Below are 16,808 nucleotides of genomic sequence, written 5' to 3'. Positions count from 1 at the left end.
AAAAAAAAACGTGCAAAAAATAAATAAATTAAAATTATGTGTTTAGTGTGTACTAAACGAGTTAATTATAACAAAATACTAAACATAAAAGTTTAAACTGTAAATTTATTTGAAATTGAATTTGAAATTTAAAATTTGAAATTAATAGTTATTATGGTAGATTTAATTTATGGAAACTAAACTAATGATATATTGAAAATGAAAATTGAAGTAATGACAAGTGGAAAATAAATATATCTTAAATTATGACAAAATGACATGTGACTAATTTTATTAGAGAAGGACATGTGGCAAATTTATTTTCATTTATTAGGAAAGATATAAAATACTATCTACAATTTAATAAAATGAAAGAAAAAAAAACATAAAAAGACACGTGGAATAAAAATTAATTTAAAATAACCACAAAATTACATGTGGCAAAATAAATAAAAATATGACATTTGATAAAAATATCTTTATTTATTAGGAATGATATGAATATTTATGAAAATGACCCGATGGTTATTGAGTGTTTGAGTTAATAACCTATATTTTCGGAAGCTATCGACATGACCACCATAATTTAAAATGGGATCACATATATAATTTGTAAAATTTAATTTGCACCAAACACTTTGAAACTTCTTTCTCGTCCTACATTTGAAATAATTAAAATTAGTGAATTTTCGATCAAATGACATTTATATATTTGTATTTAAATCTACTTTAATTTTAGCAAGTTTCTTTGATTTTTTGTGTTAGGTCCGGAAGTTATTTAGCATTTTGGAAAGTCCAAAAATGCTATACTTTTAATGTTTATTTTCAAGAAAACGTTACATATGTTTCTGTGTGTGCTATATTTCATAGGGTTAACCTAAAAGTTATTTTGAAGCATAATATATGTGTACTGAAAAATTAGATTCTCTACGTGTTCATTGGGTTTTGGATTTTAGACATATTCTTATTCTTACAGACTTCCTTATCTTGCTTAAGAAATTGTAATGAGTTCTTAATATAGATTTAGGTGTTTTACAACATTATATTGGTAAAAATGTGTATTCATACTAGTGGTGTATTATAGCATTTCAGGCGTGTTCTTACTGTTTAGGACATAATCCTTGTATTTCAAATTTCATGACGGTCCATTTTATTTAACTTGGTGTTTCTTTTATTTTATTGATACAGGACAGTAATAGTCGAAGCAAAAGGAATCTAAAAAAATGTCGTTTATCAAGAATGAATTAAAAGTCATCGTATCAGTGTTGCATTTTAAATTATCCCGGTCCTATACCTTGGTGCTCCTGATAGTAACTTGAATGGGACGACTTTGGAAACTTAGAATGCTTACTTTATAACCATAATAAACATTTGGTAATCATCCAAGATGGTGGTAAAATAAGGATCGTGTCCACTTATAAATAAGAACAATTACAGTTTATTCAGGATGGGATATGTAAGGCCCATGCTTATGCATGCACCTCAAGTGCTTAGGTTGCACCAATAATGCCGTGGACGGGCACTTACAGTCTCGGTGTCTCATGTATTGTATCCCTTAGGTGCATGTTCCATATAACTCCTTATAAAGTGTTGTTTTCATCAAGACATTGATCATATCGTGCATTAAGCTCCATGTTATGCAACCCTAATAATATCAAGTTGAGAGTTTTCTTGTGGCGTAAATAGGTCATGTTAATGCATATACACTGATCGAAAAGATTTAATAGCATAAACTAACAGCTTTTTGACATAAGTTTGAAATTGTAAAAACTTGGTAAACAGTAAACACATTAGATTTGTATATAGGAGGAAAAAACTATAGAAAATGAGAATAATACTTAATGAATTGCATAATATTTCAAACAACTAAGAATATATAAGAGTGTATAATGGTCAAACAAAACAAGAACTACATAACTAGAAACATTAAAAGGGAGTCATGCATATTTACATAACTAACAAATCAAAACCACAAACAAGACTTCTCTTTGTTACATGAAATAGTATTGCAAGACAGTAAATACTAGAAACCTAGTCACATAGAAAATCGAGATGCCAAAGTGACAAACCGGAAAGAAACAAGAGCTTGAGTCATTATAGAGATCACGTAGTATAAATCACCGATGCCATCATATCAAATGAGTGTTTGATATACCAAATTCGTCAAATCTAATGGAGAACTTGAAATTAAGAATAAATTGACGAACATATTTAAGATTTGTGATTATGTTGGGGTGATGATCATGTTATAAATGTACAAGGGATACATGTTAGGTTAAGGTAATTTAGTGTGCCATGTTTTTGTTATATGAATAGAGAAGCAGTCTCCAACTAATATAGAAACAAATATGAAATTGTTACAACAATTTTGAGAATATTTGGGCCATCCTAAGGATTGGATGTAGCATTAATGTCCATGTATCATCTTAGACCACAAAGATCATTTAAATATGTAGTATTAAACATTTAAGTCAAGTTAGTTACCTAATCAAACATCATTGTTATACCATTATTGAGCCATGTCCAAGGTAGATGGGGTCACTTGAACCGATCACAAAGGATTACAAACTTTGAGGAGGTCCAACAACCTAGGTTGTTGGGTTTTCTATGCATCAAATACACTCTAAACTAGGCAGCGGAATAATTGAAACCACAATATACCTAAGTGTACATGCATCCAATGGATCTATGGCTTCATGCTAATTACATTAACCCTAAAAAACATAAAAGCAATGAAGAAAACATACCTCTTATGTAGCCCTTGGTCTCCATGCTCGAGATCTTGATCCTCCATGAAGTTGTTTGGATGAGAGGACCCAAACCAGAATCCCTCTAATGGTATCACACCCAATGACACCAAAGAGTGGAATAAAAATAACTAGGTGAAGGTTCAATTTCCTAAACCCAAAGGGGTTAGAAATCGTCCCTAAGAGGGGAAGAGCTTTCCATTTGACTGCGGAGGAGGTCCGCGCAACGCTTGATATTGTTGCTGGTACGTATTGTTTTGAGATTTGTTTATGCTTACATTGTGTTGTATATAGGTACTTTTCTTGTGAGTTTTGTGCCTGCTTTGGTGTTATTTGACTCGAGTGTGAGTCGATCTTTTGTATCTTTATCCTTTAGTCGTCACATTAGTGTCATACGCGAGGTGTTGAGTCGACCACTGAGGGTTTCTATAGCCGACGAGTATGCGGTTTTTGCCACCGATGCATTCCGGGGATGTGTGTTGGAAATTTTCGGTGTTAAGTTCCTTATAGATCTGGTACCGATAGCGATGGGTGATGTTTATGTCATAGTGGGCATGGACTGGTTGAGCCGGGTTGGAGCTGTGATTGACTGTGAGCGTCAAATGGTGACCATACGAGACCCTAGTGTGGGAGTGTTTATTGTGTATGGCGAGGGGACCATATCTGGATCAACTTTCTATTCTGCCGCCAAGGCGAGACAAAGTTTACAACAGGCATGTATGGGCTATCTAGCATATGTGATGGATACAAGAGTTGCCACTGAGAAGTCGAGTTCTATTTCCGATGTTCCATTTGTGTGTGAGTTCCCCGATGTTTTCCCCGAGGAGTTGACGGGTGTACCTCCCGAGAGGCAAGTGGAGTTCCGGATTGATTTAATTTCGGGTCCGGCGCCTATTGCTAAAGCACCTTATCGCCTTGTGTTAGGCGTGTCAAGCCCAACAAATAAAGGGGTATGATATACTCCAAAAGAATCCCACTATATTGCACTAAAAGGTAGTACAAGGCAAGTAGGGTCGATCCACAGATACACGGGACAATTGGTCTATACCTCTTTGCACAAGGTAGTCATCAATAGTAAAGAGAGGGGGGTTAAAATGCAATGATTAAACAAACAATTAAAAACACAAGTAATCAGCTAAATGAGTGAATTAAATGCAGAATTTGTAAGGGCTCCAACTCTATGTATGACAACTTAGCAATGTGATTCCAATATAACATGATATTTGCTCGATTCTATCTAAGTTGGTACTTGAAAGTGTTAACAAGCTCTAACACATCCCATTCACCACATTAATTAACCAAAACAAGCTCTTTGATTAACCTTACCTTACTAACATAATCTAAACAAGCTCTTAGAATTAGATTAAAAGATTGCATTAAACTTTATGTGAATGTTCCCAACAACACTCAATACTCCTCACGAGCTCGGGAGTGTAAAAGTGTGTGAAAAAATTTACACTAAATTCATTCAATGGAAATCAATTTAATGTTTGTTACTTAGTCCAATTTATTAAATGTGACAACCCGATATTTCGAGACAATGTAATGTAAAACCAATCAAATTTAGGTCAAAATATAACTTTCCTAAAATCTTATTTGGGTTAAATAAAGTAGTAGGAATCGTATCAAGGTTTTCGTACAAATAAAGAACCCTAAAATCCGAGTTATAACGAAGAAGTTATGACCAACCGAAGATTCTCGGCAAAACCGGCATCACCGATTAAACGAAAAACACGAAGTTTCAATACAATAGGTTATAGCCTTAAGTATCTAAATGAAAGTTATAGATAACCTCAAACCGTGAGCGTACATATAAAGAACGTCCAAATCTGACTTCGTATGAGGAAGTTATGATTTTTCCAAGATTCGGGTATAGTAGTAGACAGCTAAAAACTCGAAATAGAGCTCGAGATACTTTTGACCAAAACAACCTAAATGAGAATCTAAGGTCTCAACATTAGTAGCGCAATGGCGAAAAGTCTGACGAAAACGGACATCGGATGAAGAAGTTATGGAATTTTAACGGACTTTTCGTGTCCCGGCCCGTTAAAAATAAATAATTAAAAATAAAGTCAGAATTTGCCGATGAAGTCTAAACGAGAGTTGTAGATCATGTTTTTAGCTACGTGTGCATATAAAGAACGTCGAAAACGGAGCTCGTACGCGAAAGTTATGGATTTTACAAGTTCGAGGCCCAAAATGCGAGGTTGTCAGGCCCCCACGACGTGGCACAAGCTTGCCGCGACCCGACAAGTGACTGAGGGCGTCCAATCAATGGAAGAGGATAGGTTTGACTCCCCACGACGTGGCCATCACTTGCCACGACGTGGCACACCCCAAAAAATGCCCCTATAAATAGATTTCAAGGGCTCCGAGTTCCATTGCTCAGTTCCCTTCTTTCTCGCGCCGAAACTCTGCGTTTAAGCCCCCGAGACCCTCCCAAAGCCCCGATTTTCACCTTCAAGTCCCGAAGGAAGGTTTTGTGTTCTCGAGATTCCCGAGAATCCCGAGATTTTCCCGCGTTTTCAACTCTTCCTGTCGAAGTTCTGCTCGATTCTTCTCTCGACTTCTTCAAATCAACCACTTCAATCAAGTGAGTTCATACCCCTAATCAATGTTTTAAATGATTTTAAATGCTTTAATGGGGGGGGGGGGTGGGATACAAGTAGAAACAAGCATGTTATTAAATCATTGATATGTATCTTATAACTGTGTTTGTCATTTAACAGATTTCACATGCTACAAAATGTGATGCATGAAATGGTTTTACATCCTAAAAGCACATTGTTACCAAATGTTTTACTTTTGAAATGTTTATTCAAATGACATCAAGTCATTGTTATTTATTGTTCAAAACCCATAAGATGTCTTACAAAACCATTTTACATTCTTGAACTAAACTATGCATATCACTTATATATTCTTATATATGTATTGATGTTATAGTTTGCATCTTTCATTTAGTTTCTCACACCCTTGAGTAGTAAGAGAGTATAAACCTACATGATCAACCATTTATATTACAGTAGATTATCATAGGGATAATGGGAAGATATCAAACATTACTTCTATTACAAGGATTCACACAAGAGTCAGTTCATTCATGAGTCTTTATTAGTACATTACCTGATACATGAGTACCTTTACATATGCTTACATGATACATGAACACGCTTACATGAACACATTACATGAATACTTTTACGTAGATACATCGACATGTGTTTACTTACATGGATATCTAAACTTCGGTTCGTTAGGATGAATTATTAGTACCTTCAGTAAATCGTCCTGCCCATCCCAGTTCAACGGGAGTCAGTTACGGGACTAACCATTCCTGAAACCTATTGTTCGCTACAGAGGTTAATTGGACAATCTTCGGATGTTCACTAGGTTATCTATTTTGCTTATAGCAAGGTAGAGTCAGTTACGGGACTAACCATTCCTGGAACCTACTGTTCGCCACAGAGGTTAATTGGACAATCTTAGGATGTTCATTGGGTTGTTATTACATATATTAGGAGACAGTTACGGGACTAACCATTCCTGGAACCTACTGTTCGCCACAGAGGTTAATTGGACAATCTTCGGATGTTCATTAGGTTATTTACTTCGACCACATCGATGTAAAGTCAGTTACGGGACTAACCATTCCTGGAATCTACTATTCGTCACAGAGGTTAAATTGAACAATCTTCGGATGTTCATTAAGTTATATCTTCCGCGTCAGCGATGTTGTGTTATCCCCGGGTAACCCAAGAGTAATACTTTCATGGTTATATTTTCCTATTTACTTTATGTTGTGATACATTCACATAAACGATGAGTTAGACTAAGCACTTTTAGTACTAGTCAATACAAAGGAAAAACTATCATTTTACAAATAGAACATTCGGGTCTTGGTAGAAGACTACACTTCATACTTACAAAACATTCTAGTCTTGGTAGAAGACTACACTGCATACGTACAGAACATTCGGGTCTTGGTAGAAGACTACATTTCATACTTATAGAAAATAAGGGTTTTTTCTAGGGATTTCATACTTACCTCAACATTTTCATTTAAAGGTTTACATGGCTTTCATAACAGATTTTCACAAACAAGGCAATGACACTTATATACTTATGAATTCACCAGCTTTAAAGCTGATACTCTCTTTCAAAATTACTTGTATCCTCAGGTCATCATAGACAGGTACCGATGCAAGGAGAAAGGAAGATGGAGCTTGTTCAAGACTTATCTTTCATTTTGATTTATGCTTTAGTGTTTATCAAAATTTGACAGAATACAATTGTATAATAATTATTTTATTAATGCAATGGATGTTGTTGTTGCTTGTTTACTACTTTACATTGTTGTTGATATTATACATGACGTCCTCCACCCCAGAACGTTTCCGCCGTTCTCGGTTTTGGGGTGTGACATAAAACAATTACGGATTTTGTAAAATGAATAACTTGAATGACCTAACCCTGATTCAAATGGCCAATAAGAATCATAATTAGAATCAAACATTCAATTGAAGCAAAATCAATTTCACTAAATAGAAATTAAAAGCAAACATCAAGTCATATGATTGAAATCACAACCAATAAGTCAAAACATGATGTTGGAGAAACTAGGGTTCTAGCCACACATGGCTAGAACAAAATCACAAGTTGTAAAGATGGAAATGATGTGCAATTACAACTTACAAATAAGAGAAATAATGTTTCCAAATGCTAAATGATATAATCCTTGCAAAAACCTTCGAAATTCCCTCACCAATAGTGCTATGATATGTTGTGTGTGTGTAAAAATGACCCTCATCCTGAAATATGAAAGATAGGACAAATTGTCAAAAGACAGTTTTGGGTCGAACACGGCCCGTGTTAAAATAGGCTAAACTGACACGGGTCGTGTTCAGCAGTCAACACAGCCCGTGTTAAAATAGGCTAAACTGACACAGCCTGTGTTCAGCATGGTAAACACCTTCTTCTTGGTCAAATACGCCCCGTGCCCACTTTTCAGTGTAAATCCAACACGACCCGTGTACTCCTCTGACTCCGGGTCCAAACTTGATTTTTCCAACTTTTCCGTTTTGCATCCAATCATCCCAAAATCTTCACCTGTGCTTCCCGGCACCTCCCAAAATGCGTTTCAATCTCCGGTTTACCTGAAAAGCCCATAAAAGCGTGCAAATAAGGTTGTTCTAGAGACTAACATGACTTTGATGGAATACAAGAAAAATGAAAGACAACTATGCTAAATGGATGCACAAAAGTGACTAAAAGGTGTGTAATGGACCATTTAGTTATTTTTTTAGTTTTAGTGGTTTAAAATTATAAAAATGTTTATTAAATAATAAAAATTATTAAAAGAACTGATTTGGGCAAATTTGATATTTTAAAACATTAAGAAGGACAAATATGATATTTATAGTTTAGGTCGAGCAAATAAGATATTTAGATGTTTAATAATGATACATACGAAATTCTCCCTATTTTAACAGTAATTGTTTGTCGACTAACCATAGAGAGTTTCTCGGTATTTCGAGTTGGGGGGGGGGGGGGAGGGGTAGTCTAGTCATGTAAAATAATTGCTAGGTAATATTTGTTAATTTATAATCACATACTCTCCAGAAATGTTCTCTATCATGTATAAATAAGAGTTTTGTTCTGAATGAATAAATCAGAGTTATGATGTGTAAGACTCGAGTACTATCAAAATCCTCTTGTTCAAATTTATATTTATGAGCAATAGAGTTCATTCATCACCCAAGATCGTATCCAAAACCATCCATTAAAAATATAATATTCAGGTTAGTCACCCTATCATCATTCATTTATGTATTTACTTTTGTTTATGTGGGTTGTCTACTTTTGGCAATCGAACTAAGTGGTCACTTTCAAACCACATTGCACCCCATTCTTCGCAAATCCTTATGTGTTTTGGATGAGAATTGAATTTGGATTATTCTTACTTAAATGCTTGCCAATACGCTATCATCCTCCATAACACTAGACCATCCATATGTTTTTTAATAAGGGATAATGACTTAAAAGGGTAATATATTTTTTGATTTGTACACATTTAGTCACTGAGTTTTTTTTCGTCTATATTTACTCCTTAAACTTATTAAACTGTACACATTCAGTCTTTATGACCGGTTACTCTAGGTTAGTCAGGAAAATGACTTAATAGGGTAATATATTTTTCATTCTGTACACATTTAGTCCTTAATATTTTTGTACACATTTAGTCCTTAATATTTTTGTGTTTCAAAATAAGTCATTTTTGCTTTTGTACTCATTCAGTACTTATGAATGATTTCTTTAGGTTATCTTACGTGAGACAATTATTGATGAAGTGTGTGCGACTGTTGATGTTTATGTGTAACATCTCATTTTCACAACAAAACATTTTCATTTTTAAATAAGGAAAAACTCCCTACTGTTGATGAGTGTGTACAGTCGTGCCTTCGCCTTCCCACGATCAATGATAGAACCTGAAAACATAAACAATTGGGTAAGCATAAGTTTTAGTAAGTTTCCTCCAAAATACCCGATACAACAAACGTATTATCATGCATAACGAACCCACACTCATCAGATTGGAATACCTTGGCTCAATCGGTCATCCAACTGGAATGCCAACACACAACAGGTCCAATCAATCATCGGACTGGAATACCCAGGGTTTGTCGGCATGTCGCCTTAACCCAACTGCTATTCTCGAGCCTCCGTGCCTGCAACTTACAGCTGATCCACACCAGGTATCTTGGCCTACAACATATAGCAGGACCACCTCAACCTATTTTGCCACTATATGGCTTAGCCTACAACATATAGCAGGACCACCTCAACCTATCTCGCCACCATATGGCTATCCTGCTTAAGATGTGAGAAAAACCTAAAGAAATCATTTATAAGTGTTGACGAGTACAAAAACAAAAATTACTTATTTTGCAACAAAAAAAATATTAAGGACTAAATGTGTACAAAAATATTAAGGACTAAATGTGTACAAAGTGAGAAATATATTACCCTATTAAGTCCTTTCTACCGGCTAACCTGGAGTAGCCGGTCATAAAGACTAAATGTGTACAATTTAACAAGTTGAAGAGGTAATGTGGACGAAAAAAAAAGTCAATGACTAAATGTGTACAAATAAGAAAATATATTACCCTTTTAAGGCCTTGTTTGGTAGCCTCTTAATTGGAGAATTAAGAGGCAATCTCTTAATTTTTTAAGATCCAGACCGTTTGGTAATATCTGAATTTATAGCTCTTAATTTGGGAGTTTCCTCTTAATTTTTCAGATATTGGGGCGTGTCTGAATTAAATAAAACGATGCGCATTCCTCTTTTGCCCTGCTACTCCATTTCTTTCCTCATCTCCTTCTTTCACAAATGTCGACCCATCCTTCCCACTCCCACTGCATCTCCGATCGTACGACTACAACCCTCTGCTTTCCCCTCGACGTCAGCCGCCCACCGCTACTGCTTGCGTGGCCATTTCTAATGACAATCAACCCCTCCTACATATCACCTATCGGTTCTCTCTCTCTCTCTCTCTCTCTCTCTCTCTCTCTCTCCTCTCAAGCTCTGCGCATAATCGCATAATCGACTCTCCGCTTCTCTACATCATCTCTCTCTGGTCGCTACCGCTATTCCCTAAACCAACTTCGTTCTTCTCCGAAAACCCCTCCGGTTGCAGGTGAGACTTTCTTCCTTTTTACCCTAAAACTTGATAATAAGAGTTGAATATGTTTTTTCTGGAATGTTTTGCTTCTACCCGATTTGGATTGGGTTTTAAGTGTTGGTGTATGTATAAACTGTTATTAGGAGCATCGATTTTAATTTCTTTGCCTATAAATTGATTACTAACTTGTGTATATGTTGCTAATCGACAATTCTTGCTGAAATTGATAATGTTTTGATGGAACTGTGTGCTGATTTCATCTGATGGTCATATATTCTCTTTATCAAAATTTTGATGGTCTAATTTCTCCACATCTGATGGTATGATTTCTCTTGAGATGTGCTAAAAAATTTGCTGCTGAAATCAATAGTTCATGTGACTTGTTTATGGGGAATCATTAGTTCATGTGATTTTTTACTGTTATGTTTTGGTTAATTTTTGCATATAAAAGAGTGATAAAATGTTTGGTTGTTTCTTAAATGTGCAGGAAGTAGGTCCCTGGTTCAAAAATTCCAAGACATTTGGGTTCAAGACATATGGAATTGGTGGTGGTGTTTTTTTTTGTTATTGTATGGTGTTTGTGTTTCCACGGATTGAAATAAGTGGATTTGGAAGAATTTATGTCTAATTTGGTTATATTGTATAATGTTTATGTTTCAATAGATTGAAAGAAGTGAATTTGAAAGAATTTATGTTTAATTTGGTTATTGTATGATCACTTGTAATTTTTATCAATCATGTATTTATCGTTAGCACAACACATGACTACAGAAGAGTAAATTGTTATTTTTATCATTCAGACTAAAATTTAGAGGTTTCATCCAAACAACGTGTTAAAAGTTAAGATCTTAAAAATTCAGACCTTCTTAGAAATTCAGAACTCTTAAAAATTTAGATTCTACAATACAGTCCAACCCCAAATCAATGAATCATTATGCCTTTTAATAACCATACAACATAATGTAGTTTATTTTTAAAACACTAAGCAAACTACTATACTAATTTAGTTTATGCTACATAGATATAAATAGATATCTGAATATAAAGATTCTCGGAAAATTCCAATTCGGCAAATTTACGGATCCAAAACCCATAAAAAATATCATCGGTATGTACAATAGAACCAATTTGTAAGCAAGCAACAACACATGGCCTAGCTGGATAAACACCATAGCTGTTACTTTCAAAGTTTGAGCCCTAATTTAATAACCTCCCTTTCTTTAGCAACTTTGAAATTAATTTGGAAGATAACTACTCCCATTTTTTAAACATTATCATAATTACGTACACACCCTCTTGCCTCCTGGTGCCATTGTTTAAAAGATTCTCTCAATTCAAGAAAGCAATGAGTAGGTTTAACCCAAAAAGGACCCCACGTTTCGAGTTTTTCAACAAGACTAAAAGAAGGGTCTTTGGGCAGAGAGATATTTGATTGTGTGTATTAACAGTAAGCGACCACCATGTGCGCACTCTCTTTGACCCCTTAATTAAAGCTGGTATTTTAGGTTTAAATTTTGGAATCTTGTGGTGGGTTTTATGTCAGAGCAGCAATAATGGCTTCAAGTGGGTAGTTGTTCTTGTATTTGTGGAGGGGTTGACCTAAATTTATTGTCTTGATTTGGGTTTTCATATAGTTTTCTCAAGTGGGTTAGAGTTTTCATTTCGCTTCGTTTTCGTTTCGTAATGTGGTTTCTTCCGATTGATTGATGCTAGATTTGGGGTCAGGGTTTGTGAATTTGAGTTCTGTTAAGTTGTGCGATCTTTTAGGGTTTTTGGAGTTTGATTTGTGTTCCGTTGACTTGTCAACGTGCATTGGTGAAACAGTGGGGTTTATTGTTGTCGGTGATTAAAGGTTTGCAGTGTGTAGAGGGTTTGATTTTGTATCTTCAACAGCAAAAATGGCTTGTATGAAGTTGGGATCTAAAGCAGATGCATTCCAGAGACAAGGCCAAGCTTGGTATATTCTTTATTCTTAGTAAAATTTTCTTATTCTTTCTGATCTATTGTGTGTATATATATATATATATATATATATATATATATATATATATATATATATATATATATATATATATATATATATATATGTATGTATCTGTATTACTATATACAATATGCATGTGTATCACGAGGTGCAACCGAGTACTTGTGCTGTTCTGTGTGTTATTGTGATACATTACTCTGATATGTGACTTGATCTCTGGACATATATCATATTTGTTAGAAAATGGTACTTAGATGGTGTTTCTTTTTTGAGTTAATCTGGTCAGCTATTTCTTTCAATTCTTATGAATTTTGAGGTTCATGGTTTGCAAACTCAGAACTGTAGATAACCGATCTTCATTGCCATCTTTGAACTTTAAAGCCAAATTTTGTATTGTGAAGTTTAAAATTGTGTTTATAGAAATTTAAAGAACCCGGATATGAATATTATTGTAGGTTTTGCACAACTGGTCTCCCAAGTGATATTGTGGTTGAAGTAGAGGATATGTCCTTCCATCTCCATAAGGTAAACTTTACTACTCCATTTGGTCTATTTGTGATTTTGGTGTGATATTTTGACTTTGATCATCAACCGAACAACTTGTAGTCTTAAAATCGATCTACACGTAATTGACCTTCAGAGTCAAAGGATCCTGACTATCAAAAATCCAAATCAAGTTGTTCATAAGTGCATACTAATCTCATTTTTTTATGTATATCGAATAAAGCTATGATCTTTTTGATGTATATCGAATAAGGCTTTGATCTTTTTGATGTATATCGAATAAAGCTTTGATCTTTTTGATGTATGTCGAATAAAGCTTTGATCTTTTTGATGTATGTTGAATAAAGCTTTGATCTTTTTGATGTATGTCGAATAAAGCTTTGATCTTTTTGATATTGAATAAGGCTTTGATCTTTTTGATGCATATGGAATAAAGCTTTGATCTTTTTGATGTATATCGAATAAGGCTTTGATCTTTTTGATGTATATCGAATAAGGCTTTGATCTTTTTGATGTATATCGAATAAGGCTTTTATCTTTTTGATGTATATCGAATAAGGCTTTGATCTTTTTTATGTATATCGAATAAGGCTTTGATCTTTTTGATGTATATCGAATAAGGCTTTGATCTTTTTGATGTATATCGAATAAGGCTTTGATCTTTTTGATGTATATCGAATAAAGCTTTGATCTTTTTGATGTATATCGAATAAAGCTTTGATCTTTTTGATGTATATCGAATAAAGCTTTGATCTTTTTGATGTATATTAAATAAAGCTTTGATCTTTTTGATGTATATCGAATAAGGCTTTGATCATTTTCATGTATATCGAATAAATCTTCAAACTTTGTGATTTTTTCATTTTTTTACAGTTCCCTTTGCTCTCAAGAAGTGGGGTTATGGAAAGATTAATAGCAGAAGCTTCCGAACAAGAAGACAAAATATGCACCATAACCCTCCCCAACATCCCCGGTGGGGCCAAAACATTCGAACTCGTTGCCAAATTTTGTTACGGTGTAAAACACGAAATCACCGCCTCAAATGTCGTCCACCTCCGGTGTGCCGCCGAACACCTCGAAATGACCGAAGAATACGGCGAAGACAATCTAATTTCACAAACCGAAACATTCTTCAATCAAACCGTTTTAAAAAATTGGAAAGATTCCCTAAAATCCCTCCAATCCATTCCCGATCTCCCACACGCCGAAGAACTCAACATCACAAAACGGTGCATTGACTCGTTGGCGGTCAAAGCAAGCACTGACCCAAATCTATTCGGTTGGCCTGTGGTGGACCACCGTGGGCCCATGCAGAGCCCCGGTGGTAGCGTGTTATGGAACGGGATTAGCACTGGGGCCCGCCCGAAAAACGTGAGCTCCGATTGGTGGTACGACGATGCTTCATCTTTAAGTTTACCACTTTACAAACGGTTAATTTCGGCTATGGAAGTCCGTGGAATTAAACAAGAAATCATCGCGGGGTCTCTTGAATATTACGCGAAAAAGTACTTACCCGGGTTGACTCGCCGGAAAAGTGCTCCGGCGGGCCACCAGGCGGAGCCACCACCAGAGGAAGATCAAAAGATTTTACTCGAAGAAATCGACCGTTTACTTCCAGTCCAAAAAGGGCTTGTGTCAACTACCTTTTTATTCGGGCTTTTACGGACCGGGTTGATTTTACGGGCCAGCCCGAACTGTGTATCGAATTTGGAAAAAAGAATCGGGCTGCAACTTGATCAGGCGACACTTGAGGATTTATTGATGCCAAATTTTTCTTATTCGATGGAGACTTTGTATAATATTGATTGTGTGCAACGGATGCTTGAGCATTTCATGGCTATGGATCAAGCAACGGGTGGTGCATCTCCTTGTTCAATTGAAGATGATGAACAGTTGTTGGGTTCACCTTCTTTGACCCCGGTTACAATGGTGGCTAAGCTTATTGATGGCTATTTGGCTGAAGTTGCACCCGATGTTAATTTGAAGCTCCCAAAATTTCAGTCTCTTGCAGGTGCGGTTCCCGAGTATGCTAGACCGTTGGATGATGGATTGTATCGCGCAATTGATATTTATTTGAAGGTAATAAAAAGTTAGTGTTTGGGTAATGTGTTGTCTGGATAAATGATGTTTAAAAATTTTTCAAGAAAATTACAGCACGCGTAGGGAAATGGAGATATAAATGAGGGCAAATTTGTAAAAAGTTTGGACTTACTAAGGAAAACCCATCTCCCTTGCTTTCTCTGTTAAGTCGTTCTTTCCATTTTAAGTAAAATTGAAACACCTTTTATATAGTTTTATAGCTTATCGGATTAAGTCAAGGACTTAATCCAGTACTCTATATATGGGTGTTTTTTTTTTTACTTAATACAGAAAGAACGATTTAACAGAGAAAGCAAGGGAGATGGGTTTTCCCTGGTAAGTCCAAACTTTTTACAAATTTACCCTCATTTATTTCTCCGTAAATATGTTTTCTGAATGGTATTTGGGAAGGGTATAATGGTCCAATCTTATTCATTTCATTTTTTCCGAATGCAGTCTCACCCATGGTTAGCAGATTCGGATAGAGAACAACTCTGTAGACTCATGGATTGCCAAAAACTATCATTAGAAGCTTGCACACATGCTGCACAGAATGAAAGACTGCCATTAAGAATCATAGTCCAAGTTCTTTTCTTCGAGCAGTTGCAGCTCCGGACATCAATCGCCGGATGTTTCTTGGTGTCTGACAATCTGGCGGACGGGTCACGGCAGTTGAGAAGCGGGGTGGTTTCCGCCCAGGAGGGCGGCGGTGGTGGCTGGAACACGGCGGTGAGGGAGAATCAAGTTCTGAAAGTTGGTATGGATAGTATGAGGATGAGGGTGTCTGAGCTTGAAAAAGAGTGTTCGAATATGAAGCAGGAGATTGAGAAACTGGGCAGAGGTAAGGGCGGCAGCGGTGGCGGTGGTGGTGGTGGTGGCGGCAGTGCGTGGGGTAACATGTCAAAGAAGTTTGGGTTTAAACTTAAGTCTCAGATGTGTAGTGCACAAGAGGGGAGTGTTAGCAAGCAGAATAATGGAAGTGGGAAGATTGAAAAGGGTAGAGAGAAGCAACATAAGCATAAGAAAGATTTGTCTTGGGCAGGGTAAAATTGGAAAAAAAATGTTGAAATTGGAGAAAAAAGATATTTGTTTGGCAATTTTACTATCGAGTAGAATGATGATGTGGCATTGGTGTCTGAAATGTTGGTTTTTGGTTGGAAGGTAAGAAGGGTGGGTAAATGGTGATCATAATATCTGATATAATGATCAAATAAGTAAATTTAACAATACAATTAGTATAATTGCTAAGCAAATATCTTTTTTTTTTTTTTTTTTTTTTTTTTTTTTTTTACTTGTGAGCTCTTTGTATGTTTTATTAGCTCTCTTGTTGATTATGTTTAGTTTGAGTTATAAATGTTATGTGGTCATAGTAACTTACTTGTAAGAAGACTTGTGTGTAGAGTAAAAGTTATTTGTTTGGGATCTTTATTATCAAGGAAAATGGAAATATGTATTTGGTCATTTTGTTGTTGATATATTTTTTTCTGTAATATTTTGATGGGCTTGTTTTAACTTGAAGAAAATAACCTCTTTACTTATAAAAAGTAGTAAAAAAGTTATTCTCATTTCATTTTCAGTATATATTTATATTTCTCTTTCTAAAATGGTTACAAAAATCATTTCCATATTTAGTACATATTTATATTAAAATTTTTCTATTAATAAAATTGGAAAAAAAATAATTTCCAATTTATTCTCGTATATATTTATATTTCTTTATACATTAGATAATGAAATCAATTTTCTTTTTCCAACTTAATTTTTTTTTGAAGAAAAAGTAATTAATTATATTTTGTATTTTGTGAGCATGAAATTATTGGACATATTTTGGAT

General features: G+C 35.2%; 1 protein-coding gene across 1 annotated transcript; it reads left to right on the top strand.

Annotated features, from left to right (window-relative positions):
* The first annotated feature begins 11,645 nt into the window (after positions 1–11,645).
* On the top strand, positions 11,646–16,436 carry LOC111906608 (BTB/POZ domain-containing protein At1g30440). Its single transcript, XM_023902375.3, has 4 exons — positions 11,646–12,365; positions 12,848–12,917; positions 13,770–14,975; positions 15,432–16,436. The coding sequence occupies exons 1-4, from the start codon at positions 12,307–12,309 to the stop codon at positions 16,020–16,022; spliced, it is 1,926 nt and encodes a 641-aa protein (XP_023758143.1). The 5' UTR covers positions 11,646–12,306; the 3' UTR covers positions 16,023–16,436.
* The last annotated feature ends 372 nt before the right edge of the window (positions 16,437–16,808 follow it).

Source organism: Lactuca sativa, chromosome 7 (assembly GCF_002870075.4).
Source record: "Lactuca sativa cultivar Salinas chromosome 7, Lsat_Salinas_v11, whole genome shotgun sequence".
Taxonomy (NCBI): Eukaryota; Viridiplantae; Streptophyta; class Magnoliopsida; order Asterales; family Asteraceae; genus Lactuca; species Lactuca sativa.
The sequence above is the reverse complement of the archived record's forward strand: the minus strand, read 5'-3'. Positions and strand labels throughout refer to the sequence as shown.

Excerpts from the sequence above, each read along its gene's own strand:
- LOC111906608 (XM_023902375.3), top strand. The coding sequence starts at position 12,307 with ATGGCTTGTATGAAGTTGGGATCTAAAGCAGATGCATTCCAGAGACAA. Across the intron at positions 12,366-12,847 it reads CAGAGACAAGGCCAAGCTTG|GTTTTGCACAACTGGTCTCC; the intron begins GTATATTCTTTA and ends ATATTATTGTAG. Across the intron at positions 12,918-13,769 it reads TGTCCTTCCATCTCCATAAG|TTCCCTTTGCTCTCAAGAAG; the intron begins GTAAACTTTACT and ends ATTTTTTTACAG.